The sequence below is a fragment of the Aricia agestis genome, chromosome 1 (genome assembly GCF_905147365.1).
Source record: "Aricia agestis chromosome 1, ilAriAges1.1, whole genome shotgun sequence".
Taxonomy (NCBI): domain Eukaryota; kingdom Metazoa; phylum Arthropoda; class Insecta; order Lepidoptera; family Lycaenidae; genus Aricia; species Aricia agestis.
Window position 1 is genome coordinate 15,259,547 of NC_056406.1, and position 16,311 is coordinate 15,275,857.

The 16,311-nt window shown below is 35.6% G+C and overlaps 1 protein-coding gene across 1 annotated transcript; it reads right to left on the minus strand.

Moving 5' to 3' along the window:
- Positions 1–4,868: 4,868 nt before the first annotated feature.
- LOC121727644 (protein O-glucosyltransferase 2-like) lies at positions 4,869–11,243 on the minus strand. Its single transcript, XM_042115591.1, has 6 exons — positions 10,936–11,243; positions 9,941–10,146; positions 9,348–9,804; positions 8,473–8,710; positions 5,161–5,460; positions 4,869–5,049 (listed from the first exon to the last, which is right to left on the minus strand). Exons 1-6 carry the CDS (start codon positions 11,091–11,093, stop codon positions 4,933–4,935), a joined length of 1,476 nt encoding a protein of 491 aa, XP_041971525.1. The 5' UTR covers positions 11,094–11,243; the 3' UTR covers positions 4,869–4,932.
- Between the last annotated feature and the right edge of the window lie 5,068 nt (positions 11,244–16,311).

Sequence of the window (16,311 nt, forward strand, 5' to 3'; positions counted from 1 at the left end):
AAAGTACAAACATACAACTCGGGCGAATTAACATGACACCTGGTTCAATTGACGTTTCTCTTAAGTACTGAGTGCAAAAAAAGTTTTTTTATTTTAAGTTATTTCAAAAAAAAATTACGTTACCGGAACTAGTTATTTTTATAGGGCTACACTAACCACAGTATTAACCAAGTACGAGTTGGACTCGCCCAAGGGTTCCCCAGTAGGAATACGAGGTTTATGGATGCGTCCGATAATTTGTATCTAGCTTCATATTAATATATTTCGTGAGTAGCTAATTCATACCACAGACGCACGGCAATGTTCAAACGTTAATACGAATAACAAAAACTTAACAAATTTAACGTTCAAACGTAACAACTAACAAATAACACAACAAAACTCAACAAAAATCCAAAAACAATAACCATTAACTACTAACAAATAACTCCGAAACGCAAACTCAATAACACACGTGTAACGGTAACAGATATAATATGCTAACGCTACTGGACGCGTACGACGAGAGCGGGGTGCTGCGCGGGGAAGCGAGGGAGGGGTAAAATTTAAGCCAGGTGTCAAGTTAACTCGCCCGAGTTGTAATTAAGGATTTCGTGAAATTTTCAAGTGACTCGCTGTTACTATTATTGATTACGAGCAAAAAAGGCCAAAAAAATCACGTTTCTTGTATGGGAGCCCCCCTTAAATATTTATTTTATTTTTAGTATTTGTTCTTATAGCGGCAACAGACATACACAATCTGTAAAAAAATCAGAAGTCTAGCTATAGCGGTTCTTGAGATACAGCCTGGAGACATATAGACTAACAGGCAGACGGACAGACAACGAAGTCTTAGTAAACCCTATTATTAAGACTTCTGAAATTTTCACAGATTGTGTATATCTGTTGCCGCTATAACAACAAATACTAAAAATAAAATAAAGTATATTATTTAAGGGAGGCTCCCATACAAGAAACGTGATTTTTTTTGGCCTTTTTTACTCGTAATCAATAATAGTAACAGTTAGGCACTTGAAATTTTCATAAAATCTTTAATTATATTTGTACTTTAATAATTAATAATAAAATTAAAATAAAGTAATTGTATAAGGGGGCTCCCATACAAAAACACATTTTTTTGTCTACTTTTGCTAAGATTAAAAAAAAGATATAAACAATGAATTTTTTTGAAATCTCTATTAACAATATTAATAACTATTGTATATAGAATTTAAAAAAATATATTACTTTGACCTTATTATTTTTTTAATATATTTTTCATCGGTCGAAAGTACCCAAGTTTGAGGTTTTTTGAACCTTAAAAAATTCATATCTTTAAAAATATTAACTTTATCGTAAAAAGTCATAGGACCTTTTTTATTGGTATTTCAATAAAGAATATAAAAAAAGTTGAAAAATAACAATTTCTTGCAATAGGGAATATGCAAAAAAATAATTTCATCTCAAATACATTTTTCTCTAATCTTTATCATCCTCACATTATAATCAAAAGGTATTTTTTTTAATTAGTTATCATTTAAACCCATAAAATGTTATAGTATTTGTTAGAAAAATAGTTTAAAACTGGTGATTTCTAGTGAATCTATATTTATAGTGAATCTATATGAGTATATTAGGTTTTATAAATGAGTATATTAGGTTTTATCAAAGCACAATCGCACTATCTAACGAAAATAAATGCATTTATGATGTTAGAATATTTTGCATCAAATATGGATTTTACGATTTTATTTAATTAGACTAGCTGACCCGGCAAACATTGTTTTGCCATATAAATTATTTCTAGTATAAATTTAAAAAGTGAATAAAAACCTATTCTCAGACCTAACAAATGTATAAGTATATAAAATTTCAACAAAATCGGCTTAGCCGTTTTGGAGGAGTTTACGAACAAACAGTGACACGAGAATTTTTATATATTAGATATTCCAATTATTATGAACAATTTACGTTGAGTACCTACGTAAGTAGCTACTTGTTTGTTTCAGATCTTCTATTGCAAAATTAATGTACTTTTGACTAAATCGCATGAAGATGTATAACAGTAACATTAGAATGCTATATACGTGGCATACTTACGTCGCGATGTAATGATCATCACAATAGTAATAAACACGACAATTTACATAGAGAATTTATACGTGGGAGAGCCATGCTTCGGCACGAATGAGCGGAGAAATACCACGTTCTCACACAAAACCGGCGTGAAACAGCGCTTGCGCTGTGTTTCGCCGAGTGAGTGAGTTTACCGGAGGCCCGATCCCCTACCGTTCCTTACCCTCCCCTATTCCCTTCCCTTCCCTACCATCCCCTATTCCCTCTTAAAAGGCCGGCAACGCACCTGCAGTTCTTCTGATGCTGCGAGTGTCCATGGGCGACGGAAGTTGCTTTCCATCAGGTGACACGTTTCTCCCTTATTTCATAAAAAAAAATCATCGCTTTTCATCATCTTACACCATGGTCCTCGTATTTTTACATCGTTTGGAATACGATAAATACTTTGTCAGGTGTGTTTCTAGTAATGCTTTTGCACTTCAGTATCACACAATACTTTTAAGAAGGTTTTTTTAGCCTCTTTCATGATCTCAATAGCAAATAAACCCGAAAATAAGTACGAAGTAACTGAATCACTAAAGGAAACAAACACGGGACATAACATCTGACGTCATCAACATGGCGCGCTAAATGCCGGCGTTTGAACGGTACAAACTTAGTCAATGTTTTAAATTTAAAGAATAATTTGAATATTTTGAAGCCTATTTATGTTTTATTCTCATTTATAAAGATATAAAGGACTAATTAATGTCATAAAAAAATCATGCATATTCCCTATTGTTTAAACAATGTTTGTTTAACCAATATGGCACCGGGTTGTGCCCTGGCAACATGCATTTATATCATCAGGAGGGCAATTTGAAGAGGATCGCATAAAAAAATTGAGGTGGAATAGTTTTCGGTACTCATGCGCCGACTCGTGCTAGTCTAGATTTACATTAAGTATATTATTTTGTTCTAGCAGCTTTGGTCCCTTTTAGGGAGAGCGCAGACGGCACACTTTTTGTGTGATCGATCTGCGGCGCGCAAAAAGTCTGCATGGCGCGCATAGTCGTTCGCAGAATTTTCACAGACTAAACGCACATGACGCACATCTTCGATCATTCTGTCCGCTGAACTGTAGGGATGTAGACGCTATGGAAATCGTGCAGAGATTGCGAAGTATTATTTTGTACTTGAAGTACAGAAAAAGAAGAAAAAATAGAAAATTTTTGGATACATCCTATAATTTCGGAAATATTACTGAAGGGACAGTTCTAAATTAAATTCCGTAATTTAAAAGAAATCCGTCAACGATGTCCAAGCAGGAGCTGAATATACATTACAGCACACTTCTTCCCACAATTTTCTATTTAAATGTCTCTTATGATATTCTGCCTGAGAAGCATAAATTGCTGGTCTGTTTTGTATTTCTTAAATTAACATCGTTTCATCGATCTCTGGCACCATAGTAATAGATCGCGTACGTTACGTCACTACAAATGCAGATTGCAGACGTGTAGGCGCACACTAGGCGACACGCGTCAGCGACAGCTCGGCGACTAGACGCGACGATAGGCTACGGCCGACAATTTTCATATATTTTAATATAAAAGCTCCGCACACTTGGCGTCAGAGTCGCGGAGTCGCGACGACAAGCTAGGGGAGTCGCGTGCGCTCGCTGCTAGTCGCTGCGTCTGGTAGCGCTGTGCACGCGCACACACGACGACAGTCGCGCGACAGCGCATCGTCAGTCTCGCTGTGAGCGCTAGGAAGGTGCACGTCTATATTAGTGTAGACGCACACTAGGCGACACGCGTCAGCGACAGCTCGGCGACTAGACGCGACGACAAAACGCTAGATGTAAACGACAACGCCACGTCTGACGCGGCGACTAGACGCGACGACTTGTTTGCGATGGCCCTAAAAGTGTGCGCTGTCTGCGTTAGCGCGCGTTGAAGCAAACGTTCAATTTTTTTCGCACACTTTTTGTGCGGCGCGGTGCGGTCTGCAAAAATTACACGGATTATTTGTGCGCCGGACTTTTTGCGCGTCGTGTGCGTTACTGCATATAATTGCATAGGTTCTATTTCCACAGACTAAGGTTGGGTTGCACCGACTAACTTTAACTATAACTCTTAACTTTAACTACAATGCAAAATGTCAAATCTTTGGTTAATGTTAAAAATGGACACCATCAAGACGCCATATTTAACCATAGAACTCGACAAGGTTTTAAATGCACGTGGCGAAAAAAGGAACTAACGCTGTCATCATACAAAAACGCCATTTTTGCAGTTCTCCTTTACCAGCAGCGCCCTCGCCGAAGTTCATTTATAACCTTGTTGGACCAGCTGTCATCTGTCAATTTCTCCGGTCAAAGTTAAAGTTAAAGCTAAATTTAGCCTTAACTATAACCATAACTTTAACCTTAACTTTAACCACGCCTCTGGTGCAGCCCAACCTAAAAATGCGTCACGGATAGTCTGTCCTCTGCGCAGCACCTTAATGTATGACTTGTCAACTTATATAATATTATATGACTGCACAACTTTATTCATGCAAAACAGAGTAAGTATAATGTGAACCATGTATTTTCCCAGAATAAAAAGTAAAATGTTATGACCTTCCTCATGGTTCCTCTGTTATCACTGCAGTCACCAGTGTATTTAATGCAATTAAATGATTCCTATTTGGACGCTGTTAAGCATTCGTGTACTAACCCACACAAAAATTACGTATTGAGTTATGAATGCAGTTAAGTTCTGTAGATGATTTAGAACAAGACTGCATTCAAAATTTAACAGCAAAAAAAATTGTGGGTTAAGAGTTAAGACACTAATGCTTAACAGCGACCATTTATAATTTTGGTTAATATACATAATGCAGAAACAAGTCTTATAATTCTTCATGATTCGATACCTTCAATTTACAATCACATTCTGACTTCGGTTGGGGAATATGTGTCATACCTTCAGGGGGGGTTATTTCACCATGCATCTTCTTACTCCATTCCTATAACATAAAAATGAAATAGTCAATATGAAAAAGTCAAAAAGCCAAATCTTACGAATATTTAAGTTATGTGGCAGGTTTATCAGTTTCTAATAGGTAAATACTACTTACTGACAAGAGGAGAGCATGATAACATATAACATGTTGCGGTAACAAGTGTTCATTTGCAAATTGTCTTGCATTTTGTGCTATCCTCTGAGCTTTGTCGTCGTTGTCACGAGCCCACTTGATACGTTCGACTAGATCTGACAGATCTCTTTTTATTGGAATATAATGTTCCCATGGTTGTAGTTGTCGGTAGAAATGTTCGTAATATGGTGAATCTTGCTTGAAAACAAGTCCTCCTCCAGCTAGCAAATAAGCCAGTCTATACGCAGCTACAGTGCCATCAATGTTTATTTGGTATTTGTACTAAAATTAAAATATATAGCGCTTCTTAACAAAGCTTTGGCAGTTGGCTTGTCAAAAAGTTGATTAATTGTTCACTTGGTCCTACATACTGTGACTGTATAAGTCACTGAGAGTCAGACAGTCCGGAGGGCATTATTATTATATCACGTAGATTATTTAGATTCTATATAAAATTTAATAATGTGAGCCTCTCATGCAAACGCCTAGGATCTAGTTTTCGATACCGCGACGTAGAGACCGTCCAGAAAAATCTGTTACTAATTAGCAAACCCTTTTCGGCTCGATATCGTGTTATAAATTATAATATGCTCAAAAAACATGGAAGCGAATGTTATGGCCCGGGAGCTAGGTAAATTTTTGGTCAATCATTTCTTCCCGAGCGAAACTTTGTAAAATGCATGAGAGACTAATTATACTATGAATACTAGCGATCGTCAGCTGCGGCTCCGTGGGTGGGGTGCGCGGTGGCAGCCTCCCAAAGATGAAGAAAAAAATTTCTTTTCAGTAATTTCCTCTCATTCGAAAATTTATCAGAGTATAGTTTATGTAGTATTTTGAAAGAAAAACATAGTCAGCTGACCATAACACGGTGGATTATACGTCAGCTGGCTTGTTGAACATGAAAAAGATATAATATATATTTTCAATGATTTCCTCTCAGCTTAAAATTTACCTGGTGATCGTTTATATGTTACTATGAATGAAAATTAAGTGCCCATATGACCCTAACTTGACTACATACCTTAACCTAGATCTCAAAATCTGTAAGGTCTAGAAAACTGATTTTTTGACACAAGTAACTTCAGTTCATAAAGATTAAATGCTCAAGACGAAAACACGATTACTCAAAAAATGCTCGATAGTTTCTTTTTTACAAAAAACCTTGTTTTTGGCACATTTTTGCTTGGATCTTCGAAGTTTGCTGTCTTTTCTTTAATATTTTTTAATATCTAAAAAGGTATTGATAAAACCTAAATTTGCTCAAAACACTTTTTTCATAATCATTTTAGTTCGTCTTTTATTCAAGTAAAACTAACTCGGCGATGATTCCGCGCCGTCCTTTTTCACCTGGCATATGAAAGACGGGCGTGAGAGTGAAGAGAGAAGGACGATGTTTGATTTTTAGAGTCAGGTGAGCTCTTAATGTCAGCTTGCTGTATCTCAGTGGAAAGTTTGACAGCTGCATGTGGTACCTTGAATGACCTGAATAACTTAAGAAACGTTATTTCCTCCCGGATGAAAATTTATCAGGGAATAATTAAGAAACAATAAAAAAATCAGCTAGCTGTAAAGTCAAAGGAAAAGTCGTCAGCTGATAAGCTGTAAGTTATAGATGCTGTTGCGTTACACCTTATTCAAGGTACCAGCTGACAAACTTTCCACTGATATACAGCAAGCTGACGTTAATTTTCATTCATAGTAGCATATAAACAATCACCAGGTAAATTTTAAGCTGAGAGGAAATCATTGAAAATATATCTATACTAATATTATAATTCTGCAGAGTTTGTTAGTTTGTTTGTTTGAACGCGCTAATCTCAGGAACTACTGGTCCGATTTGAAAAATTCTTTCAGTGTTAGATAACCCATTTATCGAGGAAGGCTATAGGCTATATTTTATCACGCGAAGACTAATAGAAACGAATAAATAGAGGAAAATGTGGAAAAAACGGGGGGAAATTATTTGAAAGGGCTTATCTGAACGCGCTAATTTCAGGAACTACTGATCCGATTTGAAAAATTCTTTCAGTGTTAGATAGCCCATTGATCGAGGAAGGGTATAGGCTATATTTTATCACGCTAAAACTAATAGGACCGAAGAAATAGTGGAAAATGTGGAAAAAACGGGGGAAATTATATAAAAGGGCTTATTTTAACGCGCTAATCTCAAGAACTACTGGTCCGATTTAAAAAAATCTTCCAGTGTTAGATAATATATAGCCTTTACCCTTCTTCAACAAATGGGCATTTGTTGAAGAAGGGTAAATCCTATATTTTATCACGCTAAAACTAATAAGAGCGAAGAAATAGAGGAAAGTGTGCAAAAAACGGGGGCAAATTATTTGTAAGGGCTTATTTGAACGCGCTAATCTTAGGAACTACTGGTCTGATTTGAAAAATTATTTCAGTGTTAGATAGCCTATTTATCGAGGAAGGTCATAGGTTATATTTTATTATTCTACGACTAATAGGAGCGAAGAAATAGAGGAAAATGTGGAAAAAACGGGGGAAATTATATGAAATTGCTTATTATCTTAAGATTCTTAAGAACTACTGGAGCAATTTTCATGTTATTTGGAAAACATGAAGAATAGACCACGTTAAGGGACATAGGCTATTTTTTTGCGGAAAAATGTACGGTCGCGATAAATTCCTAAATTACGCAAGCGAAGCCGCGCGGAACATCTTTATATAATAAAATCGTAGGAAAGTCAATGCTGTACATTGAATATTTTTGTACAATAAATAATACTTGGGACGTGATCTACTATACTAACGCGGACGAAGTCGCGGGCAACAGCTAATATTATATCTTTTTCATGTTCAACAAGCCAGCTGACGTATACTCCACCGTGTTATGGTCAGCTAACTATGTTTTTCTTTCAAAATACTACATAAACTATACTCTGATAAATTTTGGAATGAGAGGAAATGACTGAAAAAAATTTTTTTTCTTCATCTCTGGGAGGCTGCCACCGCCACCCACGGAGTCGCAGCTCAGCTGACGATCGCGAGTATTCATAGTATAAGTCCCTTATTCATTTTACGAAGTTTTGGTTAGGAGGGACTTGGTCATGAAAATCTGTCACTGGTTCCTTAAGTAGCTCCATTAAGACTGGGTTGCACCAGAGGCGTGGGTAAAGTTGAAGTTAAATATGGCGTCCAAACACCCCATATTCTCATACGGCATCTGTCAATTTTTCCGGTTATAGTTAAGGTTAAAGTTAAAGTTAGTTGGTGCAAGTTGCAACCCAGTCTTAGTAAATCGTAAACAGCAAAATTGATACATACATCAAAAAATTTATAAAATGATACATGTGGGACCTTAGGTCCATATTGTGATTCCTTATCACGAAAAAAAAAGAAATTCGTAAGGGACGCATTAAATAATTCTGGGTGTGCTTTAGCAATATCTATCAGTTTCAGTCTTTCCATACGAGAATCCCGTCCTCTCCAAAATGCACGTGATTCTCTGTCTTCCCATTTTTTGTCAATGTTACCTTGAACTGACAATGTATCCAGTGTTACCCTGCAATAAAAAATTCAATAATTTAATCTAAAATGTTTGATTTCAAAAAGTGTATTTTTAATACTTAACTGGGGTGTTTGAATGTGCTAAAGACACCAAGTTGTACCAATATTGGCCCTGGCAGAATACCTGAACTGAACTGAGCCTGGGCCAATTTTGACATCACACAATATACTTATATGTATTGTAGGTATTGTAGAAATAAGCACTTCAGCTGTATTAATAATTGTTTGATTTACATGTGTTGTGTGGTGACAAAATAAACATATTCTTATTCTTATTCAAGTGGTAACAGTGGCTGATGTGTAAGTCGGTATAATGGGTTGGTAGTTTTTGCAGCAAGATTTCTTTTTGAATCAATCTCAAAATCTTGAAATCGAGATTTCAATTTCAAAATTTTGTAATATTTTTATGTTATGAACAATAAATTAAATGAAATTAATGCAAACTGAGTAATAAACTGAGTGGAGAGGTTTATGAAAAAATATCCACAGCCAAATATAGAGCCTCTTTTTTTTTAAAGTCAATTTAAAAGGCAATTGAATTGCTTTTATTTCTCTTAGCAGTTCGGCTTTACCATTTTAGGCCAACAATCGCTATTTTTTCAAAATAATTGAGAATAAACCTGTAAACACACCTTCCCATATTCTCCAATGTTGACTCAGTAATGTCATACGTAGGTAAAACAATATCAAATGTTTCGTTACTACCACACCATGAAAATATTGGCAATATTTCATCAGTCTTTTTAACCAAAGGCCAGTCACCTAAATTCATAACAAGCTGTAAATCTGCTATCTTCACTCTGCGCAATATAGATAAAAATATGTTATCAGCAAACATATTAAAACCTACATGTTTGCCATAGCAGTCTCTAAATAGTTCATTGTCCTGTATTACATAGTGGCAGAAGCTTATGCTGTCTGGCTTGTGATATTTCTTAACCACTTTTCTGACATAGTCTTGCATTGATGATTCAGTAAACAGTTTTAGATCTTCATTAATTTGACTATCTGATAACTCACATCCATATTCCAACATCCAACTCTCCATATTCGGAGCAGGGCAATTACATTGGTCACCTTGAATAGGACCTACCAAATAAATTTCAAAATTAGTAAGCATTAGAAAATTATTTATTTATTCAGATCCACTTAGAATTTGTGATAAAAGTAAAGTAAAGAATATTATAAACCAAAAAAAAGGTTTTCTATTGAAATGAGATTTTACCTTCAAATACAAATGGTGATTTTTCTATATGTTTATTCTTGAAATAAATATTAATTAACAATTTATAACATGTCTCATAGACTTTATAACGAACTATAAATGATCCATCTTTCCGATCTAGTACATTAGTCCAAATTCTACATCTATCTTTAAATTTTGTTGTTCCAAATATTTCTACAGCAATATTTTTTTGTGAATTTGTATACCTGGAATGTAATAGGTAATTTGATTTTTTGATATTTACATAATTGTTTTTTTTTCTTTAATTTGATTTCTCCTGCTTGCTGTCTTTTCAACATTGAGTTTAAAATATAATGTAATAAGCATAGCTGGGCATTAACTAGTTAATGCGTTAATCGTTAATTAACGAAGTTAACATTTTGATTAACGGATTAAGTAACTTTTAAAAATATTAACAGACTCATTAACTTCCGTTAATATGCAGAAGTCCGTTAATTGTTAATCCGTTGCCTACTATTTACCGCATGGCACCGCGCGGTGCGGCGCGAAAAATAGAGTAAAGAGTGATTTGTTTATTGTTATTATAAATTACTGTAAGTGATCATTTGCATGTTATGTTTGTTAGGTTTCTACCTATTATATTCTTACAATCATTACAGAAATATTTTGTTTTGTCCCTAACCTGTTAAATTCCAGAACCTAAACCAAAAGGTTTTGTATGTACACTAACGCAATGATATAAGTTACAACAAGGCCATATTACAGATATTGATGGTTAACGATTAACGTTAACTTGCGTTAATTCGTCCAAAATGCAACGCTTTAATATTTAACAAAGCTAACTATTTCTTTAACAGATTAACAATTAACGAAGTTAACTATTTGATTAATGGTGCCCAGCTATGGTAATAAGTACTATAATGTTTCAACTGATCTCCATTATACATGTACTTGTATAATGGAGGTCAGTGAATGTTTCTAAATAAATTATTTTTATTAAACAAAATAATATAAGTAAGTACATAGTTACATACAGCTCTTCCTGGGTAAGCGAAGTATTAATGAAAAAATATCTAGCAGGCATAACTATTTCTTTGGGTCTTAAACCTGGTCCATAGACGTGTATTATACTTGCGTAAGACACTTTAAAAACAATTCCAGTAAAGCAAATAAATACGGCTGCCAAATTCATGTTTATTTATTATTTATTAACCACACCATAGAATTGTTTACACAACCTTCTTATTTGGTACCTACTTATAAAATGTATAGTAGGTAAGTATGTTAAAAATGATTGTGGCATTGATTCTTTATATTTTTAACATTTACTCAAATTATTCAATTAAAAATTGACCATTTGAAGCATTATAGACCTAAATTCACATGCCTAAATTTTCCTAAACTTTAATAACACAGATTACTAGTTTAATAACGTCACTGTTACGTAGTATATGACATTCTCTTTGAACGTCACCACAGATAAGCTAGCCGTCACAATTCACTTTTTTTTTTCTTATAATGGCGCTTCGGCAATAACCATAGATAAAGTATTATAGTATATAATAGATGTCTAGACAATTACTCTAGACAATCTAGACAATTACAACATGCAAATTATTTTATTTTCAATGGTTTTTTATATTATAATGTTAAGATCGCAACCGGCAGCTTAGCTAGGTTACAGTATAACCTGTGTTAAAGCCACCGGAACCTTTCCCAACTACTTCTTCTTCTTCTCTTCAGTATCTTCGTAAGTCAAACCTAGGAGCCAGTCATTGAGCGTATCTTTACAGTTTTTAGTGTTCAATTAATATATTGGTAAGTATTTAATTATTTTGTTATATAAATAAGGAGCTAGAAAGTATTTATATCTCATCGATTTTACAAATTTATAGTTATTAATTTGACAGATTTTATCACTGCGGCGTTTGTTTATTTTTTTAAAAGCAGTTGCGGCATGCTGTGCTACTAGGATTGTGCTCATTATAAAATGTTGTCTCACTGTTAGCACCCTGCAACATTGGTATAATTCCGTCGTGGGAAAGGTATAATTTCTAAATGTGCCAACCTTCAGTATTGCTCTTTGCGCGCGTTCGAGCTTTAGAAGTTGAGATTTAGGTACTCCACCCCAAGAGGAGATGCAATAGGTTAGGGTGGATTGACAAAGAGCATGATAAACCCTCTTATGGATATGTGAGTTGGCTACGTGTCGGAGCGTTTTAAATATATAAATAAGTTTGCGAACTCTAGCTTGAAGGAGGTCTATGTGTGTTGACAATGAGAGGTTGCAATCGAGTATGACACCTAAATATTTAACACTCTGAACACGTGATAGCCGTGGACAATCACAGGGTTGGGAAAAAGTGCGACATGCATGTGCGATTAAAGTCATTGCAGGTGGGGGTTGAGAAGATGCCCGTAAGGAAAAAGTCATGTAGTGAGTTTTGTCAGCATTAAGAGTAAGAGAGCTTGCAGCCAGCCAAGTGGAGACTAAGTCTAATGCACTTTGTGCAGTGACAAAAGCTTCACCCCAGGAATCGCCCACAAACGTAAGTGCCGTATCGTCGGCAAACGCCGTTATTTTGGTATTTTTGTAGGTCAATTGGCATAACTCATTTAGGTACACAAGAAACAGCGTGGGACCAAGTACACTTCCCTGGGGGACACCGTAGGTAATTGGGAGCTCTTTGCTTTGGTGGTTATTGATTTTAATACATTGAGTTCGTCCTGTCAAATAGTCTCTCAAAATATCAAGAGAAAGCCCCCTAACACCCACCCTTTCGAGTTTTAAAAAAAAAGACCGTGACAAAGGCTTTTGCGAGGTCCAAAAAGATACCTAAAACCTTTTTTTTGTTATCTAAGTGTTTGATAATGTGGTTGGTAAGGTTCAAAACAGCTTCAGACGTGGATTTTTTTCTTCGGAAACCGTATTGATTGGGGGATAAAAGGTTTTTTGCCTCTAGGAAATTAGTCAGCCGCTTTTTAATTATGCGCTCTAAAATTTTGGACAAAGCACTCAAAACTGCAATAGGACGATAATTAGTGACACGGTCTCTAGGGTCGCTTTTATGAATAGGGTGTATTATGGCCTTTTTAAAGTAGGTAGGAAATGTCCCAGTTTGGAGGCAAAGATTAAAAATATGTGTTAATGGGGGAAGTAACTGCTTATTAAATCTCTTTAAAAATGCTGTAGATATATTGTCCCACCCAACGGCACAATCTGTCCGGAGGGATAACATAATTGATTTAATTTCGTCGTAATCGGTGGGGAGTAAAACAAGCGAGTTGGGAGGCTTGGCACCTAAGTTAAATGACTTAAGGAATGAGGGGTTATAAACGGGTCTAATATTGTCTGCGAGATTTTTTCCAATGGTGGCAAAGAAATCATTAACATTGTTTATGGCGCACTCAGTATTTGAATTTGTATTAAGTAACTCACTTGAAGGTGATGTAGGTTTTACAGAGTTTGTGACTCTTTTTATTACTTGCCATATACGTTTATTATCAGTGCCAGCCTCAGTTAGTTCGTTTTTATCAAATTGATGTTTCAATTTTTTTAGTAATTTGTTGCAGAAATTTCTATACCTACTGTAAGTTACCTTTAGGATTACATTTTCTGAGTTTGCTTTTAGGGACTTGTGCATCGAGTCTCTGTTTCTCATGCAACGTAGTAGGCCCGGAGTTATCCAGGGCTTGAGGATGGTTTTGCGTTTAGGTATCTTAACTGGCATAGAATTGGTTTTTATAACGCCAATAAGACGGTCAACTAACTGGGTTGTAGCCACATTTGCGTCATCCAAAAGAAATATGTCTTCAAAATGTAACCGATCCATATCACGGGATAAGGTTTGATAATTTATCTTGTGGTGGACTAGATGAGTTGGTTTTGTAGTAGATTTAATTCGTTGATTGAGACAAAGAAATATACTGTTGTGATCTGTTATAGACGAGTCCAAGACTAGAGTTTGAGCGTCACGGTTAGATTTGAGTAAGACGTGATCCAGACAGTTCATGCCCCGTGTTGGTAGGGAATGTGCAGGCAAGAGGCCATGACTAGCTGATATATTAAGGTAATCTGAGACGTGTGTGCTTAGTGGTAAATGGCTAATGTCATTATTAATATCGCCATTAATAGCAATACTTTTAAAAGACGAGAACGAGTGCAAAACAATATCGAGCGAGGCAATAAAGTTTGACAAGTTGGTAAATGAAGGTGATCTATAGATACATAAGATAGCGATTTCATTGTCCTGTGTTAATAGCAAACATGTACTATCTTTTAAGTCAATCTCAGATACAGAGAATTTGAGATTACATTGGTCATTTAAATATAAGACAATACCATCATTTTGATTCTTATAATTAGAGCTGCAATGTGCGACATACTTGTCTAATACGGGAATTGATATATCATTTTTTAGCCAGCATTCAGTTAAGATTATAATATCACAGTCAAGATCAATTCTATGTAATAAAGTGAGGAAGCTATTAAAGTTACAATTTATTGATCTAATATTTTGAGATAGAATTTTTAAATATTGTGAGGGTCTCTTTATAATTTTTTTACAATCTTCCGGGCTACAAGTCTGGCTCTGCGATATCGAGTACTCGTCCAGTGAACAGGATATATCAAAGAAGTCGTCGAATTTTTAATGTTTTGTTCGGAGGCTCACAAAAGGATAACTCTCCATAGTATCTTTGGGCGTAGATGAGGATGAAAATAGTAACTATAATATCTAAACTTTTAACATAATGTGAGTGTGTAGAAATATAGGCTCTCTCCAATCCGGGATATTGTATTAATGTACAGTAATAATGTGTTCGTGTTTTAAAATATACTATTTTAACATAATTGAACATTTAGTTTGATATTATAATTGATTTTTGTATAAATATTTGATGTAAACATAAAAAAATAAGGTGTAAACATAGAAAAATGTAATTTAAAATACAATTAAAATTATGCATGCAAAACAAATTAATATATTTTAAGCCTAGTCACTTATCTACTTGGAAACTTAATTTATTTAAATCATCTTTGTGATCGATGCGTATGGCAAGGGCACCTTCATGCTTCCGTACAAATACCCTACCATGGGCAGTCCAGCAAAACATATAATTATTTTGCTTGAAATTCGCGGGTCAGGTAGTACAATTTTCTAGAATTTTCGGTCAATCTTTCAGCTATAAAAATTTGTTTAGTTTCTCCGTCGATTTTTAGGTGACTCGTGTTAAACTTGTCCTTAGTAGTTTTATTGAACGACTTTGCAGCAGTAAGAATTTTTTCTTTAAGTAGCACCGAAGAAAAGTCGACAATAATAGGGCGATTGATGTAGTAGTTTAGTAGGGAGTCTGAATATATATTATATTATTTTCATTTTTTTGAGGAGGTAGGTTTCGTATTTCAATACTGGCCTGTTTTTGAGTCCTCTCCATATTTTCTATTTTTGACTCTAATATTTGGATATAGGATAAATGTAATTTTCTTTCAGACTCCATCGTAGAGAGTTTGTCTTTCATGATTTCATACTGGGCAGATATAAATTCCATAGATTTTATAATTTCTTTATTTTGCGTTTGAATATCGTTAATACTGGTTTGTAATGAGATTTGTTGATTGCTAAGCATATCTATAGAATTTTTTAATTCGAGTATGGCATCAGATAGCCCATCGTCACGAGCACGCTTGCGGGGACGCTCAGAAGGAAGACGAAGTCCAGAGTCCGAGAGAGCCGAAACAGCAATATCAGAGTCACTGCAGTGGTGCGGTGAAGCTTGTGGTGGGGTTCTTTTAAGTGGCATATTAATAGTACAATGTGGCTTAGTTTTAAATAAGCAAGTCTATAGGAAGCGTGTCGCGCGCCAAACGCGCAAGTTGTGCGCTGAGTAGAATTGAAATAATATAATGCAGTGGACCGAGCGGCCGGGGTACCAGGAGCGCAGGCAAGCGTAGGAGCTTATTATAATTATGCGACGAGTTGATGACAGTCTCGTAGCACTGATGTCCGGCGTGGCACCAAGCAGACAGACAGACCGACCGAAATCCGGTGCCGAGCTCGATCCCGGGTTCGAGTTCGCATGCGGATAGCATAGGAACACACCTAAATCATGACCGCGACCGTGACATTGTCGTAGAGAGCTCTACCAATTACTTTGACATTAGAACATACACGCGTATGTCACCCCAACCGGACTCGGAAGGGGAGAGGGACGGCCCTCTTTTAAGCAATAACATTAATAACTTGAGCTCATCTACCGCGATAACTCGTACGCAGCTAGTTTTGGATTTATGCGTTCCTTGTAGCACAGCGGTGATTAAACTGTTTAAAATTTGTAATTTAATTTAAAATTAAATAAAACTTTGTCATAAAAAACACGACCACACACGCCGGGATCCAGGGGGGAGGGGG